Raw genomic sequence first — 19,679 nt, 5'->3', positions numbered from 1 at the left:
CTAGCAACTAGGACCTCAGAAGCCATGTGTGTTGTGGTGATGGGGGCAACACTGAGTGCCAAGGGCGGATCGGAATTCCCACAGAGGAAAGTAAAGGCCTGTGCCCTGTGAACTGAGGAAATTGCAAGTTTCACTGTTTCACAGCAGTCTAGTGTAAAAGAAAGCCACCAGTTTTAGAAGAAACAGTTATTCTGTCTGCCACTTCAAGTACTACAGTTGCAACAGTTTACATTTATGCAACAGATTGGTGCTGTAGTTTAGCATTTCCCATTTTGTCAGTTACATGGTAGTCTAAGACACTTTTCAGTGTTCATATTCTATTACAATATTTTGGTCACCAAAATTGAGTTGAGCACAATCAGTGTTTCTGCAAAGTAAGCCTGTTCCACAGCTTCATCAGTAGGGTCAGTCAGTGCATCTTTTTATATGTTTTATGCCAGATGGAGTATGATGGCATTTAGTCACATTAAAATTATAATTACCTCCAGTTTGTCTTCCCACTTCAACCCTATTTGCAATTTCTATGTACCACATCAAATCAACTCCTCCCAACTGTGAAATTCTGCATTTACCTAATATTACGACCACTTCTCCTCTGCAGAGAAGAATGGGAGAAACTCCCCAAATACAGGTGTGCCAAGCTTGTAGCGTCATACCCAAGAAGACTCAAGGCTGTAATCTCTGCCAAAGGTGCTTCAATAAAAGTATTGATTAAAGGGTCTGAATACTTATGTAAATGTGATATTTACGTTTTATATTTTTAATACATTTGCAAACATTTATAAAAGCCTGTTTTTGCTTTGTCATTATGGGGTATTGTGTGTAGATTGATGAGGGAAAAAAACAATTTAATACATTTTAGAATAAGGCTGTAACGTAACAAAATGTGGAAAAAGTCAAGGGGTCTGAATACTTACCGAATGCACTGTATTAGAGAGTTACATGGAATCAGACTGTACACTTATTTCCCTATGACATGCTTGGGCCAGTCAGGAATGAACGCAGTGTAGGAGATGAGAAATTCGATATAAATAGTCTGCTGAATGTAAGCATAGTAAATATGCTTTTGTGTATGTTTTGTTTTAAGTGCTTAGTAATGAGGCAGACATAACATTAACAAAAAACATTTTTTTTAAACCATATAAAGTTTGAGAATTCCAGAGAATACACATTTTCTTGGTTGGAGAAACTCCAAAGCCATAACCTCCATCCTCCATGCATTTTATCAAGTATGGGCCTCCTGTCAATCCACTCCAAGGGGAACAATCAAGGTCTACTGTTTAGGAATGCAGCTGGGAGCATGTAGCATTCCTGTAGTATATGGCCCCTGTGTTTGTATCTGTGTGTTGTGTATGTGTGTGTGTGTGTCTAAAGGAGAGGGGTGGTAGGGGGTTGTGCACTGGAGGGAATACTTCCTTACATCCCAGCAGGCAGAGATATAGTCCCTGTTGAACCCCTCTCCCTTCCTCAACACTCCCTGTCACTCAACAGGCAGCAGGCCACCCAAAGAATCACGCTCACAGAGAAGCCCCTTGGAGCCTACAGTTCCTACAGTACATTTCACTCCTCACTCTCTCATAGACTAGGTGTGAAAGCTGGCATGCACTCTCTTTTCAGAGGTGTTTTGACCTACATACAGACATCTTTTGGCTGGCTGGTATGCAGCTAGACACCCAGGATTTGTAGGGAGGTCAGAAACTCTGTACTAAAGCAGATGCGTTCCCACTTCCCAATCATCTGGTTTACAGACCATGACTAATGAATGATGCCTCTGAATGGGAGTTAGAAGACTAAACAGGTTTGACTCATATGCACCCAATTAGCTACAAGGAGATGAGCAATAGAGAACACACCAAATGTCATCAAGCCACTCAGTGGGAGAGATGACTACCTCATCTCCTTTGGTTTCCTGAACTGACTGAGCATGAATGGGAAACAGTCACAATAACCCTTTTCCTCTGAATCACAGCACTGCTCTTAACTACATTCTTAAGGTGTGAGATGGTTAGAGAAATATAATTCTAACTAAATATTCTGATAAAGATCAGTGCTGTGCTAATGAGATCAGTCCATGTGAAGAGTATCCTGCCAGATTCAGTGCATCCGTTTTCAAAAAGGCTGCATTATACGTATTTTTTGTTATTATTTTCAAACAAACTGACACCGGAGGCAAACAGCCTAGCAGAGTTAACTGAAACCAGCCCAGTGTGTGAGGGTAGAGGCCCCTTTCTCTCTGCTCCAGCAGGGACTGACTGGGGAGTAGGAGCAAGAGGCCGCTCTGCCTTTGGGGCTGATTGCCAAATGCCCCCTCCCCCTCCACCCCAACCACCTCCTCCTTCCCAAAACCAACTCAGCCCGCTGCCATTCCAGCCCCCTCCAGCAGTGTCTGTGCTCCTCCTTCCCTTGGGCCTGAAGCTCCAATCACAGATGCAGGCTGCTCTTTAGCTGCCTTCCCCTCCTCTCTCATTCCCTCTCTCGTTCCCTCCCTCTCTCTGCCTGCGTGGCGCGCGCGGCTCCATTGTGGAGGCTGGTTCTTGTACTCCAAGCGGTCCCAGCAGTTGCTTTCTCCCCTCTCACTCCTCAGGATTGGGGCTGCAGCGTCTCTGGAACTCCTGGCCGTGCTCATGGATCCATTTGTTAGCCACTGGAACACGGCATGGACAACAGAGAGTATGTGTTAGTGGTGTATGTCACACAGTAGTCAAACAAACATAAAATATAATATACAGGTGTGTAAAAAGGAGTCGTTAAATATTCACTGACATTAAAACCCCCTAAAAGTGTAGACAAACATTTTTATATACAGTTGAAGTCGGAAGTTTACATACACTTAGATTGGAGTCATTAAAACTTGTTTTTCAACCACTCCACAAATGTCTTGTTAACAAACTATAGTTTTGGCAAGTCGGTTAGGACATCTACTTTGTGCATGACACAAGTAATTTTTCCAACAATTGTTTACAGACAGATTATTTCACTTACAGCGAAATATATCACAATTCCAGTGGGTCAGAAATGTACATACACTTAGTTGACTGTGCCTTTAAACAGCTTGGAAAATTCCAGAAAATGATGTCATGGCTTTAGAAGCTTCTGATAGGCTAATTGACATCATTTGAGTCAATTGGAGGTGTACCTGTGGATGTATTTCAAGGCTCACCTTCAAACTCAGTGCCTCTTTGCTTGAAATCATGGGAAAATCAAAAGAAATCAGCCAAGACCTCAGAAAAAAATGGTAGACCTCCACAAGTCTGGTTCATCCTTGGGAGCCATTTCCAAACGCCTGAAGGTACCACGTTCATCTGTACAAACAACAGTACGCAAGTATAAACACCATGGGACCACGCAGCCGTCATACCGCTCAGGAAGGAGACACGTTCTGTATCCTAGAGATGAACGTACTTTGGTGCAAAAAGTGCAAATAAATCCCAGAACAGCAGCAAAGGACCTTGTAAAGATGCTGGAGGAAACAGGTACAAAAGTATCTATATCCACAGTAAAACGAGTCCTATATCGACATAACCTGAAAGGCCGCTCAGCAAGGAAGAAGCCACTGCTCCAAACCGCCATAAAAAGGCCAGACTACGGTTTGCAACTGCACATGGGGACAAAGATCGTACTTTTGGGATAAATGTCCTCTGGTCTGATGAAACAAAAATAGAACTGTTTGGCCATAATGACCATCGTTATGTTTGGAGGAAAAATAGGGTGGCTTGCAAGCCGAAGAACAACATCCCAACCGTGAAGCACGGGGGTGGCAGCATCATGCTGTGGGGGTGCTTTGCTGCAGGAGGGACTGGTGCACTTCACAAAATAGATGGCATCATGAGGAAGGAAAATTATGTGGATATATTGAAGCAACATCTCAAGACATCAGTCAGGAAGTTAAAGCTTGGTCGCAAATGGGTCTTCCAAATGGACAATGAACCCAAGCATACTTCCAAAGTTGTGGCAAAATGGTTTAAGGACAACAAAGTCAAGGTATTGGAGTGGCCATCACAAAGCCCTGACCTCAATCCTATAGAAAATGTGTGGGCAGAACTGGAAAAGCGTGTGCGAGCAAGGAGACCTACAAACCTGACTCAGTTACACCAGCTCTGTCAGGAGGAATGGGCAAAAATTCACCCAACTTATTGTGGGAAGCTTGTGGAAGGCTACCCGAAACGTTTGACCCAAGTTAAACAATTTAAAGGCAATGCTACCAAATACTAATTGAGTGTATGTAAACTTCTGACCCACTGGGAATGTGATGAAAGAAATAAAAGCTAAAATAAATAATTCTCTACTATTATTCTGACATTTCACATTCTTAAAATAAAGTGGTGATCCTAACTGACCTAAGACAGGGAATTTTTACTAGGATTAAATGTCAGGAATTGTGAAAAACTGAGTTTAAATGTATTTGGCTAAGGTACATGTAAATCTCTGACTTCAACTGTATATATATATCCCAAGTATAGAGCCATCAATAATGGGAAATGGGGCCCTATTTCTTTGTTATAATCTACAAATATATGAACACACAGTAAAAAAGGTATATACTTGCTCCTGTAAATGTCTCTCAGATGCAGCCACTCACAGTAATGACTAATACCCCTCTCTGTGCGGTTCCTTTAGCCTTGTCACTGACTGTGGGATCCAGGATGGAGTTAAATTATGTTGAATGGAGGCGCACATATTTAGCATCCCAGAGCACTGCTCAATGCCTGACCTCCTCTCTATATCGTCCCTAACTCTATCTGTGTAATGCAGTGCAGATGTGGCCCCGGGCTCCTGCTGTGACTTCAGTATGACAGACGGGCTACTGGAATAGACGTAGGGTACTTAGCTTTCCACATCTGACACTGCTCACTGTACCTGTGTGTTTTTCTATAGGAACTATGTGGAGTTCCTGGTTGTCCCATTAACGCCTTACCCCATTTGTCCCCAACAAGGACAGGGCAGCCAGCATGCAGAGTGTCCCCATCTCCTTGACCGTTCCTATGGAGGTTCCACCAGAAGAGGGCAGCATTCTGGAACACGAGAGACATTGGAAATGTGTCACTAAAAACATTGGAAAGAAACATTTTAAAATCGTGCTTGGATTTTGTGTGGGCCATTATTGTGCCGGTAATTTGTATGGTCTACTCCTCTACTTGACAATCCTAAACCATTGTTCCTCCATTAACATTTTATTTTGTATACGTGTATGTTAAAATCCCACGTGCATAGCTATGCTCCAAGTACAACATCTTTGACATGGATATGGAGGAAAGGGTGCCCAGTGAGAGAGATTTTTTCCAACACTTGAGGCAGGAAGTGAAACCTCAATAAAATCCAGGTTGAGAGGTTAAAACCTGGTGAGGCCCTGTGTCTTTTCAACAGCAGCTCATTTATTAAACCAAACACTACACTGTGGCTGCATCCCACATGGCATCGGATTCCCTATATAATGTACTGCTTTTGACAAGGGCCCTGGTCAAAAGTAGTACAATATAAAGGGAATTGGGTGCCATTTGGGACACAGCCTATGGCTCCTCTTTACTCAACAGGCCTACAGTCATAAGAACAGTACTCCTCAAAACATCTTAAGAAATGATGTGACCTTTCGGAGGAAGGAATCTCTTATTATTCTTGATGCCATTTTAACAGCTGCACAGAGTGAAGGCTTATGAGCGTACGTATTCTGGCTTGAAGCAATTTCGATGGGTAAACAGAAGAAGATTAAGGCAATGCCGCAAATAGCACCCTATTTCCTATATAGTGCACTCCTTTTGTCAAACAGCCTGGTAAAAATTAGAGCACTATGTAGGGAATAGGGTGCCATTTGTGACACAGACCAAGTTTAGCCAGCAGCTGATGTGTGCAGTGCATTTACCTCCACAACAGGAACGCTGAAATTAGCATGGATGAAGGCTGTGGACCCACCTGCGTCCACAGAGCTGAGCTGTGGAGGATGACAACATTCTCACTGAGTTGTGTCTAGTCTAGCCACTGTGCGCACATGTCATAAAAAAGCCATCCGTGCCGGAATCCAGAGTGTGGAGTTTGTCCAAATCTCACAAGCAGACATTCTTTTCCATACCGCCTTAACTGGAAGTTTGACATCTCATCTCATCGCAATTTCAATAAGAAAATACTGAATTCTGATGCTGATTGATGCAATCTAGCATACAGTATCTCCAAAGATGCCTTTACTGTATATCCACAAATGAGACAAGCATGCACATACAGTGGGGAAAAAAAGTATTTAGTCAGCCACCAATTGTGCAAGTTCTCCCACTTAAAAAGATGAGAGAGGCCTGTAATTTTCATCATAGGTACACGTCAACTATGACAGACAAAATGAGGAAAAAAAATCCAGAAAATCACATTGTAGGATTTTTTATGAATTTATTTGCAAATTATGGTGGAAAATAAGTATTTGGTCAATAACAAAAGTTTCTCAATACTTTGTTCTATACCCTTTGTTGGCAATGACACAGGTCAAACGTTTTCTGTAAGTCTTCACAAGGTTTTCACACACTGTTGCTGGTATTTTGGCCCATTCCTCCATGCAGATCTCCTCTAGAGCAGTGATGTTTTGGGGCTGTCGCTGGGCAACACAGACTTTCAACTCCCTCCAAAGATTTTCTATGGGGTTGAGATCTGGAGACTGGCTAGGCCTTGAAATGCTTCTTACGAAGCCACTCCTTCGTTGTCCGGGCGGTGTGTTTGGGATCATTGTCATGCTGAAAGACCCAGCCACGTTTCATCTTCAATGCCCTTGCTGATGGAAGGAGGTTTTCACTCAAAATCTCACGATACATGGCCCCATTCATTCTTTCCTTTACACGGATCGGTCGTCCTGGTCCCTTTGCAGAAAAACAGCCCCAAAGCATGATGTTTCCACCCCCATGCTTCAGAGTAGGTATGGTGTTCTTTGGATGCAACTCAGCATTCTTTGTCCTCCAAACACGACGAGTTGAGTTTTTACCAAAAAGTTATATTTTGGTTTCATCTGACCATATGACATTCTCCCATTCCTCTTCTGGATCATCCAAATGCACTCTAGCAAACTTCAGACGGGCCTGGACATGTACTGGCTTAAGCAGGGGGACACGTCTGGCATTGCAGGATTTGAGTCCCTGGCGGCGTAGTGTGTTACTGATGGTAGGCTTTGTTACTTTGGTCCCAGCTCTCTGCAGGTCATTCACTAGGTCCCCCCGTGTGGTTCTGGGATTTTTGCTCACAGTTCTTGTGATCATTTTGACCCCACGGGGTGAGATCTTGCGTGGAGCCCCAGATCGAGGGAGATTATCAGTGGTCTTGTATGTCTTCCATTTCCTAATAATTGCTCCCACAGTTGATTTCTTCAAACCAAGCTGCTTACCTATTGCAGATTCAGTCTTCCCAGCCTGGTGCAGGTCTACAATTTTGTTTCTGGTGTCCTTTGACAGCTCTTTGGTCTTTGCCATAGTGGAGTTTGGAGTTTGACTGTTTGAGGTTGTGAACAGGTGTCTTTTATACTGATAACAAGTTCAAACAGGTGCCATTAATACAGGTAACGAGTGGAGGACAGAGGAGCCTCTTAAAGAAGAAGTTACAGGTCTGTGAGAACCAGAAATCTTGCTTGTTTGTAGGTGACCAAATACTTATTTTCCACCATAATTTGAAAATAAATTCATAAAAAATCCTACAATGTGATTTTCTGGAAAAAAAATTCTCCATTTGTTTGTCATAGTTGACGTGTACCTATGATGAAAATTACAGGCCTCTCTCATCTTTTTAAGTGGGAGAACTTGCACAATTGGTGGCTGACTAAATACTTTTTTCCCCCACTGTATAATAGGATAAAACAAAACCAATTATTAACTTACGTATATCATGAAGGTTGCCACTCGATTCCCAGTGTTGAGCCTAAAAAGGGGGCTTGATGCTGACTGGTTACATGTAGGAAATAGTCATCATAAATACACTACCAGTCAAAAGTTTGGACACACCTATTCATTCAAGCGTTTTTTTTTATTTTTAAATTTTTTTACATTGTAGAATAATAGTGAAGACATCAAAACTATGAAATAACACATATGGAATCATGTAGTAACCAAAAAAGTGTTAAACAAATCAAAATATATTTTATATTTGAGATTCTTCAAATAGCCACCCTTTGCCTTGATGACAGCTTTGCACACTTGGCATTCTCTCAACCAGCTTCATGAGGTAGTCACCTGGAATGCATTTCAATTAACAGGTGTGACTTCTTAAAAGTTAATTTGTGGAATCTCTTTCCTTCTTAATGCGTTTGAGCCAATCAGTTGTGTTGTGACAAGGTAGGGGTGGTATACAGAAGATAGCCCTATTTGGTAAAAGACCAAGTTCATATTATGGCAAGAACAGCTCAAATAAGCAAAGAGAAACCACAGTCCATCATTACTTTAAGACATGAAGGTCAGTCAATACGGAAAATTAAAAGACTTTGAAAGTTTCTTCAAGCGAAGTTGCAAAAACCATCAAGCGCTATGATGAAAGTGGCTCTCATGAGGACCACCACAGGAATGGAAGACCCAGAGTTACCTCTGCTGCAGAGGATAAGTTCATTAGAGTTACCAGCCTCAGAAATTGCAGTCCAAATAAATGCTTCACAGAGTTCAAGTCACAAACACATCTCAACATCAACTGTTCAGAGGGGACTGTGTGAATCAGGCCTTCATGGTCGAATCGCTGCAAAGAAAGCACTACTAAAGGACACCAATAAGAAGAAGAGACCTGCTTGGGCCAAGAAACACGAGCAATGGACATTAGACAGGTGGAAAGTTGTCCTTAGGTCTGGAGTCCAAATTTGAGATTTTTGGTTCCAACCGCCGTGTCTTTGTGAGACGTGGTGTGGGTGAACGGATGATCTCTGCATGTGTAGTTCCCACTGTAAAGCATGGAGGAGGAGGTGTTATGGTGTGGGGGTGCTTTGTTGGTGACACGGTCTGTGATTTATTTAGAATTCAAGGCACACTTGACCAGCATGGCTACCACAGCATTCTGCAGCGATACACCATCCCATCTGGTTTGGGCTTAGTGGGACTATCATTTGTTTTTCAACAGAACAATGACCCAACACACCTCCAGGCTGTGTAAGGGCTATTCTACCAGGAAGGAGAGTGATAAAGTGCCGCATCAGATGACCTGGCCTCCACAATCCCACGACCTCAACCCAATTGAGATGGTTTGGGATGAGTCGGACGGCAGAGTGAAGGAAAAGCAGCCAACAAGTGCTCAGCATATGTGGGAACTCCTTCGAGACTGTTGAAAAGCATTCCAGGTGAAGCTGGTTGAGAGAATGCCAAGAGTGTGAAAAGCTGTCATCAAGGCAAAGGGTGGCTATTTGAAGAATCTCAAATATAAAATATATTTTGATTTGTTTAACACTTTTCTGGTTACTACATGATTCCACATGTTATTTCATAGTTTTGATGTCTTCACTATTATTATACAATGTAGAAAATAGTAAAAATAAAGAAAAACCCTTGATTGAGTAGGTGTGTCCAAACTTTTGACTGGTACTGTATATAATGTCCTTACGTTGCCGCCGAAGACCATGGCTACGTCTCAAATGGCACCCTATTCCCCTGTATAGAGCACTACTTTCGATCAGAGCACTATGGGCCCTGGTCAACAGTAGTGTACTAGGGCAGTGGTTCCCAAACGGTGGGGAGGCCCGGCAGGGGGTGCGGGGAGCGCGGGTCCCCCTCCCCAAAATAAGTTGTAATAGTAGAATGCACAACGTGCAATATCGAAATTGGGTAGTGCATTATCAGTTTTCCTCTTGCCATGTCAGTCATTGCAGACCTTAGAGAGCTATTTATAACTTGTCAGAAAAGTCCATATCAACTAGCCCATTTCAACTAACGTTTTTTAGCTAGGTTTTTTAGCCTATAGATTTTGGAGTAATGTTCGAGTCACTCAAATATCACATGACTACACATTAGACATGGCAAAATGTATAGAATTGCAAGAAAATGAGCTTTAAAACTGCAACATTTTCTCTGCACCCATGACAAAATGTGTAGAGTTTCAGGAAATAAGCATTAAACCTACAAAATGTTCACTCAACACTAACAGACCATCACTCAACACTAACACATGAAATGAGGGTACACTATTGCATCAAGTGTTTATTAATGTAGTAAATGTAGGGTTTATTCAAGATCTACTGTTCTAAAGATAGAGAAACCCACTCACCGTTGCATGGTCAAAATGAGGTTCATAGTGTCCTCCAATCCCATAGTTCACCACTTGGAGGTACTCTGCATACGGAGGCTGCACATTGAGACCTGTGAGCAAGGTGATTCTCTGGTCCAGCCTCCCAATGATAGGGTGGGCTGTCTCCTTTAGCCATGCACTGAAAAACAAACCACAAACTCTCATAATACAGATAATGTTACTGTCTTGGTTTGAGTTCGACATGATGCTATGTACTCATTGTCTTTTGACAAGTGACGTCATTCCTACATGATGTGCAGTCCTCAACCGATCAGTGCAGATGGACTCGTCGTCCTACCTGACGTAAGACAATGATGTACAATTCCTCTTCCACTGATACTGTAGATTCCAGAGGTGTTCAGCTACTTTCCATTCAAAGGTTACAGTTTATCCCACAATTAACTATTACATGTTATAGCTAATAAGCCAGAAAATCATGTGTGCACCATAACATTTGCCCAAGCATTTTATAGTGTTATACAGTATATTCACTGGTTGCTGTGAGGGTGCATTGTTCTGCTGGTGCTTTTATTACTGCTTTAAGTGTTATGAGAAGGAACTGTAAACTATACATTTAATAGTGACATCTCTCTGATAGTAGTACCTCTTGCTGATGCGATACTCTGCAGTAGCCTGTTCCTCTCCAGATGCCACCACAGATCTCCTTAACTTATGGCACAAGAAGAAAGAAAACTGTCAATACTCAATGATTTTATACAGCATTAACTTTTTAGGATCAAATTGCAAGGCTCTGTCTGACAAGAGAAACATGAATGATGTAAGGATAGAGAAGATAACATCCAAAAGAGCACAGTAAATAACATACAAAAAAGAACAACGTTAAAACTCAACAACTGGCAACCACAGTAATTTTCCAATGAAGCCGTGTCTGATGGAAATACTTGACTGGCATTTCTATCTACACCCTCTCTAAATACTTTGGACTAGACAGCTAATACTAAACCCTTGGAGCCAAGCATGAACACATGAATACCATGCTCAGGCAATGACGTATGTGTCTATGTGCTCAGGGCAAGGAGTGCTGCATGTGCTCCAGGCTCCAAATGACTAATACTCCAGATGTGAGTCCCAAATGGAACCCTATTCCCTATATAGTGTGCTACTTTTGTAGTGCACTATATAAGGAATAAGGTGCAATTTGACACAGCCCAGGCCTGGTTTTAATCAACCCACCAGAGCGCCATGAAATGTTGACATAATGGTGAAATAAGTGGAGGGATTTCCATTTGAAGAAGGGGTGGAAAACCTGTTGAACAGTGCCAAAACATCACACAATCTAGGAGATAATTTGGGTTACAGCATCTAGCCAGAAAAACAGTCAGCCAGTGGAGGCTGGTGGGAGGAGTTATAGGAGGACGGTCTCATTGTAATGGCTGAAATTTAATAAATGGCGCGAAGTCAATTCCAGTCATTACAATGAGCCCATCAGTACAAAGCAAAGGCAATTCACTCAGACGTTCTTCTTTCAAACCAGCTTGATGGACATATTTTAGCTATTTTTGGCATGCATTATCAGATTGTAAATATTTTTTTATATTGTAAATATTGCAACCAGGTCACAGAACAGAGACTGAGCCTTTCTAAAGCCCTTGATAGATGAAATATTTGAGATCACAAACATGCAAGTATAGAAAGATTAATATATGATGAAAATCATTGCCTGCCAATGTAATCTAAGCTGTAACTGTTACTCGGGTGAAAAACTAGCACCTCAGTGGCAGTCTAAGCGGCCAGACCACAGGGAAAAAAAGATAGCTGATTGGAAATTTCCTAAAATAACCGTTATCCCAGCAGAGCCTAAATGAACAGTGTTCTGTGTGTAGAGTCATTCTCTTACACAATCTTTACTGGAGTCATAAAATACAGAAAATAGGCAGTTGACATGTAACGCATTTAATAATCCTTCAGATGTGCAAAAACTAATCATGACACAGGGGGGTCTCTTCTATCAGTTATGTTATTTAAAATACACATCATTTTCAATGGACTTGGAATGTGAATGTGGTAATCAGAATCAATGTAATGACAATGACAATGGAATCTGGGGCTATATGTATCAAGCGTCTCAGAGTTGGATGGCTGATTTAGGATCAGTTTAGCCTTTTAGATCATAATGAATAAGACTGGACAGGGAGGACTGGATCCTAGATCAGCACTTCTTATCCGAGACGCTTGATACATACTTCCCGATAGGCCTTTTCTGCGTAAAAGGGGTGACACCATGGCAGTAGATAGACACTCACCCCTGTCTGGGCGAGGTCCCTGATGCTCTCTGCCTCTGAGTCAGTGATGAAGCTGTGGTAGAGGACCACATACGGCTGCAGGCTCAGCACCTCACGTCTGATTGGCTGCAGTTGCAGCCCAGGACTGTCATTGTTAAAATAGTCACAGAACAGCCGGGGGTTTTCATAATGCGTTGGCTGTGAGGAGAGAAGGGCATCTGAAGTCCATTACTGGAGCCAAAACATGGAAAGAAAGCAGCATTATTTTATTTTCATCCTCAGAACTTTACAAATATTTTATCTCTCTGTGAGCTCCAGACTGTAGCCAAGTCTCTGTTTTCCACATATGGTGGTTCATATGGTTTCATACATTTAAAAAGGACAGTATGATTTCAGTTGCTGTTTGGAGCATTTCTAAAAGCAAATGTTAGTTTGTTGGTGTCCACATCACCAACAAACTAACATGGTCCAAGCACACCAAGACAGTCGTGAAGAGGGCACGACAAAACCTATTCCCCCTAAGGAGACTGAAAAGATTTGGCATGGGTCCTCAGATCCTCAAAAGGTTCTACAGCTGCACCATCGGGAGCATCCTGACTGGTTGCAGCACCGCCTGGTATGGCAACTGCTCGGCTTCCGACCGCAAGGCAATACAGAGAGTAGGGCGTACGGCCCAGTACATCACTGGGGCCAAGCTTCCTGCCATCCAGGACCTCTATACCAGGCGGTGTCAGAGGAAGGCCCTAAAAATTGTCAAAGACTCCAGCCACCCTAGTCATACTGTTCTCTCTGCTACCGCACGGCAAGCGGTACCGGAACACCAAGTCTAGGTCCAAAAGGCTTCTAAACACCTTCTATCCCCAAGCCATAAGACTCCTGAACATCTAATCAAATGGCTACCCAGATTTGCATTGCTCCCCCCCCCCCCTCCCTCTCCCCCTCCCTCTTTTACACTGCTGCTACTCTCTGTATATTTTCTATGCATAGTCACTTTAATAACTCTACCTACATGTACATATTACCTCAATCACCTCGACTAACCGGTGCCCCCGCACATTGACTCAGTACCGGTACCCCCTGTATATAGCCTCGCTACTGTTATTTTTACTGCTGCTCTTTAATTATTTGTTACTTTTATTTCGTATTATTTAACATAGTATTTTTGTGTGATTTTTTTGGTATTCTTTCTTAAAAGTTGTGCCAGTAACCGAAAGGTCGCTGGTTCTAATCCCCGAGCCGACTAGGTGAAAAATCTGTCGATGTGCCCTTGAGCAAGGCACTTAACCCTAATTGCTCCTGTAAGTCGCTCTGGATAAGAGCGTCTGCTAAATGACTAAAAATAAATAAATAAATAAATTAAAACTGCATTGTTGGTTAAGGGCTTGTAAGTAAGCATTTCACTGTAAGGTCTACACCTGTTGTATTCGGCGCATGTGACAAATCAAATTTGATTTGATCACTCAAATGCTACAGCATATAGCCGGCTGGGTGGATGAGATTATAATATCATAGATGAGTATACCTGACTGCCCTGTGTCCGACACAGTCTCTCGTAGGTGTTCCTTGTCCGTAGATAGGTGGTGTTGGGCCTCTTCAACCCAGTGTTAGCGCTCAGTAATGGTGGACTGTCAACAAGCAGTCGCTCATACTTCTCTACATTCTTCAAAACTCTCCCGTTCATGGGATCTTCAGGAAGGGAATCATGTAAATACCATCAATATGATACCATGAGTTTGGAGAAACAAATCACAGTGCCTAGTAGGTAAAATACAAACAAGCGAGCAGTACAGATGTTTTCCTGGTCAATGTATGTACTTTTATTAAAAGAGGCCTGCATTGAAAGGTCCAGGTCCACGTCTGCATTATGCACAGTAAGTATACAGTACTTCAGGGTTCAGCTACCGTATGGGGAAATAGGCTGATATACAAAGCAGATGGTGACCAGGCTGCCTCTATATACTGTGGGACAGTAGTGGGATGTTTTTTTATGGAGTGGGGCAGTCCCACTCCTTTCAGAATGTTATGTTTATTGGACAGGATAAAGAGAAAGGAAGGAGTAGTGGGTCGGAGTATAACCCATGCTCGCAACGGAACATAGTATGTGTGATCCAGAGGCAGCAGTTTAGACCGCTGGACCACCCCAGGCCACAGTATAGTGGGATGTTTTAACTGAACAGGCTTACCATGGTTCAACAACTCCTGAGAGAGATTCAGTGCATAGGAGATGTTTCCTGTCTGAAACAAAACAAAAAAGTAAAAGTTGGTCAACAAATGCTAAAAGAATCACATCTTCTCTCTACAAATACTATTTTCAACCAGTAGGTCTATCTATTTTGAAAATAATCATACTCAAAATCAGAATAACTTGTATTTCTATGTGCAAAATAGACACACCTTGAAGTGAGAGAAGGCCAGGTGATCCAGAGCATCTTCAAGAGTTCCCTCATTCTCTGGGCTCCATTCCCCCCCTGCCCCTCGGAAAAGACGCACTGACTCCTCCAGCCACTGCACTGAGTGGTAGTAGTCCTCCAGCTCATAGGCAACCTACAATACAACACCACAGGATGTTAGCATTAGAAAACAACAGAAAGCTTTTATGACGACAAATTGAGACATTATTTTCCTGAAAAGTCATACACCCATGCTCAAAATATATGTTGGAAGGAAAGAGTAAAAACCTTTTTAGCATTGTAAATATCATTCTCCCACATCTAGAGCTGAAGAGAAGAGAGAGCTACATAAAGTAAATGTAGCACTATAATAATAATAATAATAATATGCCATTTAGCAGACGCTTTTATCCAAAGCGACTTACAGTCATGATTGTTGATGGTGGCTGAGGCTTTGTACGGGCCCCGGAAATGTGAGAAATAAAGCTAATCCTTAGCTAACCCTGCTGGTTTTAACGACTAGGTTTTAGCCACCATAAAAGTGCAGTTGTAGAACTGTTACTGCATGTAACACCCCAAACAGAGCCTGGTGTTAACACAAGTAAAGGCAAAGGCCATTACTCCACATTCTTAGACTTCCCTAAACAGAGATTATGTATTTTCCATACTGTCTCTCCCACACAGTGCTCCTTGTGCACTGCCACTGTACATAAACAGTATGATCCATTGTGGAGTGACTCATCATGAGGAAGACTTCGTCCGTCTTCCAAATGTCACCCTATTCCCTTTATAGTGCACTACTTTTGACCAGGACCCATAGGGATCTGGTCAAATGTAGTGCAGTAAATAGGGAATAGGCTGCCATAGGGGAATAGGCTGCCATTTGGGATGCACATCATGCACCCTTTTTCAAATTTGTCTGAGTGAATACATCACCCTAAGGTGATACCATGATATGAATTCCCTTGACAGACAGGGAGAGGACTTTACTCCCTCTAACCACAGAGTATGACAAAACTATGTTTTATGGTCTTCTGGTATGGGATGCTAATCAGGGAAGCCAGATCTCACAGCATCATCTGCCCAGCAGCCTAACACTCCTCCGGTTACATGCCCCCCTCTTCTCCATGACTCCATTAGCACATCTCCAGTTGACAGTTTAGAGAGTGCAATGTAAGCAGGGATTCCCTTTTGGTTGCCCCTTCCTCCCCCATAGTGAGCTGAGTAAAATGAAGCCATAAAGGCTGCATCCCTTTTCTCCACCCTTTTCCAGAAGTGTGCACTTGCACAATCCCCATCATGGATTTAAAAACATGGTATAGGATTAACTTTAATGTCCACAGGGGGGGAATTGTCTTGGACACACAGTGTACTGCTGTATACAAAAGACACTGTACATTACACACTCAACACAATACATGCATTGCACATTACCCTTATCATACACACTTCTCATATAGCCACATCCTGTACATAATACATATTGTACATTCCCTTATTCAGTCAGTGGCGTACTATTGACGTTCAGGTATGATGGACATGGGAATGAAGGAGTGCTTATGCCTGTTCAGTTTACGCGTGGGATGTGTGTAACCATTGGCTGGAGGGAGCTTCCATCATTGTTAGATCCATGTGAGATAGAGTGCAAGTGCACACTTCAGGAGAAGAGTGGAGAATCTGGCGCAGCCAATGATTAAATGGGTGAGTTATTGGTGGCTTACCTTCCCAACCAAGAAGCAGTCATCCCCAGAAAGAGGAACAGATACTGTGGGACTGTAGATGTCAATGGGGTTGCCGTTAGTGATCCTCTGGAAGTGACCTCTCACAAGTCCCCCCACTTGAAGGGCATACACATCCTGCAGTCTCATCAGCCCCTTGGCAGCCCCCTGAAGGTCCTCCAGTTTTGGCAAGCTGCCCTCCTCCTCCACCTTCTCGTAACCAGACCTGAAGGCTGAAACACAACACGGGGGGAGCGAGTGGGGGTGAGGTGACGACAGGACACAAGAAGCGGGGGATGGACCTTTGTCAAACTTATGTCCCCCCACTTATGTCGTACATTTTTCTTGAAACACAGAGGCTTGCTTATGTCAGTTGTAAGGACCAGATGTGTTTAAAGAGAGTCGTAAAGGGAAACAACCTTGGGTGTTCTCTTGTGCTTCATCACTGTAGATCAGATTCAGCCACTCTGACTGCAAGCGCTTGATAAGAGTGAACGCCACCAAGGGGTTTGCTATAGCAGCGGATGGTCCATTGTACACCTCACTGTGCAAGTCTGACACCTTTGCATAAAACCTGCAGAAAGATTCTAAAAGTGTTAAAGGTTTAGAGAGAATACATCAAGGTGATACCATGATAGATGGACAGGGGGGAGACAGCCATGAAATGATATATGCATAAGGTTTTCCATGGAAATCAAACTGCCTCCTAAATCAGTATAGAATGCATCTTGAGTTTATGATAGGTTTTAGAATGAACTTAACATTAGTAATTAGTCATTATAATGTTATGTTCCTTCTAAAGTTACCTAAAGGATGGAGGCAATTCATCGAGGCATATGTTCAGCAAGGAATACAAAGGCCTAAGTAAGAAGATAATAGTAGCCTATCATGAAATTATATGGAACAACATACAATAAAGGACACATAGCCCAAACATATGGCTTACTAATTCTTAGACACAATGATTTAGCTTTATTTGTTCTCTCTCTTTCTAAAACCACCCACTCTAAAGCCTTAATGATTAAGCCTACAATATAAATGAGTGATAGGCTATCAAGCCCACGTGCATCATGACAATGTTCCCTGTCTGTTACTCACCTTTTGATGTCTTCAAGTCTCTCCGATTCGTGTTCGATGTAAGTTTCTAAATGATCAATAAGTTGTCTTTCAACATTTATGGCTTGTTTGACGTTCAATAATGACGTATACATCTCACCAAAAGATAATGGAATCAAAATCATATTGATTATAACACAGACTGAGTAAATGGATTTCACATAATATTGCATTTTGTGCGCGTATGATGCCCTCGATGACGTTTAAAATGTTGCCTATGCTTGCGCTGGATTTTTTGTCAAATCTAATCTCCATCAATGGTTCTTGCTTTAAATGTATTAAATGTAGCGCAGTTTCTTGTTTGAAACCACTGAATCCTGCCCTACGGGAAAGCTTTGCTCGGTCCTGCCGTTCTGTGTGAATCTCCGCAATGTTCTTTCTCAACAGTGCACGCCGCTCACACCTGAGACGTCAGTTTTCACCACTTCACATCATCTGTCATCAGGAATGGTTCAACTATAACAATCTCATATATGAAGTTGCGTGATTAATGAACAATCGTATTACATTAGGTATTTTAGGATTTGGATATGCTCAAAATGTATTGCAACAGTTTCCCTTTGGAATTGGCATGCGTAAATGTGCCCAGTCCCTGCATTCCACTCTACATATATTAGTCTCATTAAATGGTTTTATAATAACTCTGAATATCAAATAATCTGACCCTTACTGCTTTAGATATCAATGTTCTTATTTCGCCAAAGAAACTGAACGTCTTCCTATGGGCGCATATTCATCCAGTGCAGTGACCCAAGTTGCACCACTTGATACATTTGGAATTATAGTGACATCTAGCGTTTTCAAATTGTGAAGCAATCTTCTCTATTCCAAAGCAAGCCTCTGTGTTTCAAGAAAAATGTACCGTTTTATTAGATAGCAACCAATAAATATACGTTTTTGGAAGAGACACCTTTATAATGGCATAATGGATGTCATCCAGCCAGGGTTTTACTATTTTAATATGTTTTAATTGACTAACATATACAGGCTACTAGTCTGTACAGATTCATATAAAAACATTAATTTGACCAGTGGTTCCAATTCAGGACCAGTTCATTTGACCCTGGGCTTGGTGGCCGGGGCTCTGGGGCTGATCCTGTGTCTGTTTGAGCAGCACAGGACAGCTCCCCTCATGTAGCCCCTCAGGCTCTCATCTCTCAGGCCATAGATGAGCGGGCTGAGGAAGCGCAGCAGTAGGATGAAGCAGAAGTTTATTTAAATTTTATTTATTTTACCTTTATTTAACTAGGCAAGTCAGTTAAGAACAAATTCTTATTTACAATGACAGCCTACACCGGCCAAACCCGGTAGTTGAAGGAGATGTCCTCGGCCAGCCATCCAGCGTGCATACTGATAAGGCTCTCTGTGACAGGGTGGGAGAAGGCGATCATGCACAGCAGCAGCTGAAAGCCGTGGAGCAGCACTGTGTGCATGGCCTTGCCCACCGACGCCCGGTCCTGATGCATCTTCCTGGTCTCCAGCATGATCCTCGTGTAGGTGAACATGATGATGGCCGCCAACACAGCGAAGAACAGCCCGTTGAGCGACACCTTGAACAGCATCTGGACGGGGGATGAGTTGAGGACCAGGGTTTTGCAGAGCACTGGGGTGGAGAGGACATTCACGCCAGGCTGAGGTTCTCCCAGAGAGAAGTCCACAAGGGGCGGGATGCAGCTGACCAGCCACAGGCTCAGGATAATGATCCAGATGCGGTCAGCGCGCCAGGCGGCCGGGCGCTGCAGAGGGTAGAAGATGGCCACGTAGCGCTCCAGGGACATAGCTGCCAGGATCAGAGGGGTGTTCTGGAAGGTGGCGGTGGAGAAGAAGAGTAGAGGGGCACAGTATACGATGGAGAACTTCACGTTGCCCACAATGAAGAGGAAGAGGAGGACAGAGGAGAGGAGCTGCAGAGTGTCGTTGATCAGCATGTACAGTACCAGTCAAAAGTTTGGACACACCTACTCATTCCAGAGTTTTTCTTTATTTTTACTATTGTC

At 42.8% G+C, this 19,679-nt stretch overlaps 1 protein-coding gene across 1 annotated transcript; it reads right to left on the bottom strand.

Moving 5' to 3' along the window:
* Positions 1-1,113: 1,113 nt before the first annotated feature.
* On the bottom strand, positions 1,114-18,940 carry LOC121567940 (prolyl 4-hydroxylase subunit alpha-3). Its single transcript, XM_041878334.2, has 13 exons — positions 17,665-18,940; positions 16,986-17,140; positions 16,570-16,799; positions 14,853-15,002; positions 14,642-14,693; positions 13,981-14,144; positions 12,480-12,656; positions 10,820-10,884; positions 10,195-10,354; positions 7,839-7,901; positions 5,858-5,926; positions 4,916-5,012; positions 1,114-2,644 (listed from the first exon to the last, which is right to left on the bottom strand). The coding sequence occupies exons 1-13, from the start codon at positions 17,853-17,855 to the stop codon at positions 2,574-2,576; spliced, it is 1,644 nt and encodes a 547-aa protein (XP_041734268.1). The 5' UTR covers positions 17,856-18,940; the 3' UTR covers positions 1,114-2,573.
* Between the last annotated feature and the right edge of the window lie 739 nt (positions 18,941-19,679).

Source organism: Coregonus clupeaformis, chromosome 6 (genome assembly GCF_020615455.1).
Source record: "Coregonus clupeaformis isolate EN_2021a chromosome 6, ASM2061545v1, whole genome shotgun sequence".
Taxonomy (NCBI): Eukaryota; Metazoa; Chordata; class Actinopteri; order Salmoniformes; family Salmonidae; genus Coregonus; species Coregonus clupeaformis.
This window is presented reverse-complemented; position numbering and strand designations above follow the sequence as displayed.

Excerpts from the sequence above, each read along its gene's own strand:
- LOC121567940 (XM_041878334.2), bottom strand. The coding sequence starts at position 17,855 with ATGCAATATTATGTGAAATCCATTTACTCAGTCTGTGTTATAATCAAT. Across the intron at positions 17,141-17,664 it reads AGACTTGAAGACATCAAAAG|GTTTTATGCAAAGGTGTCAG; the intron begins GTGAGTAACAGA and ends ATCTTTCTGCAG. Across the intron at positions 5,927-7,838 it reads TGGCAACCTTCATGATATAC|CTCAGCTCTGTGGACGCAGG; the intron begins GTAAGTTAATAA and ends CATCCTCCACAG.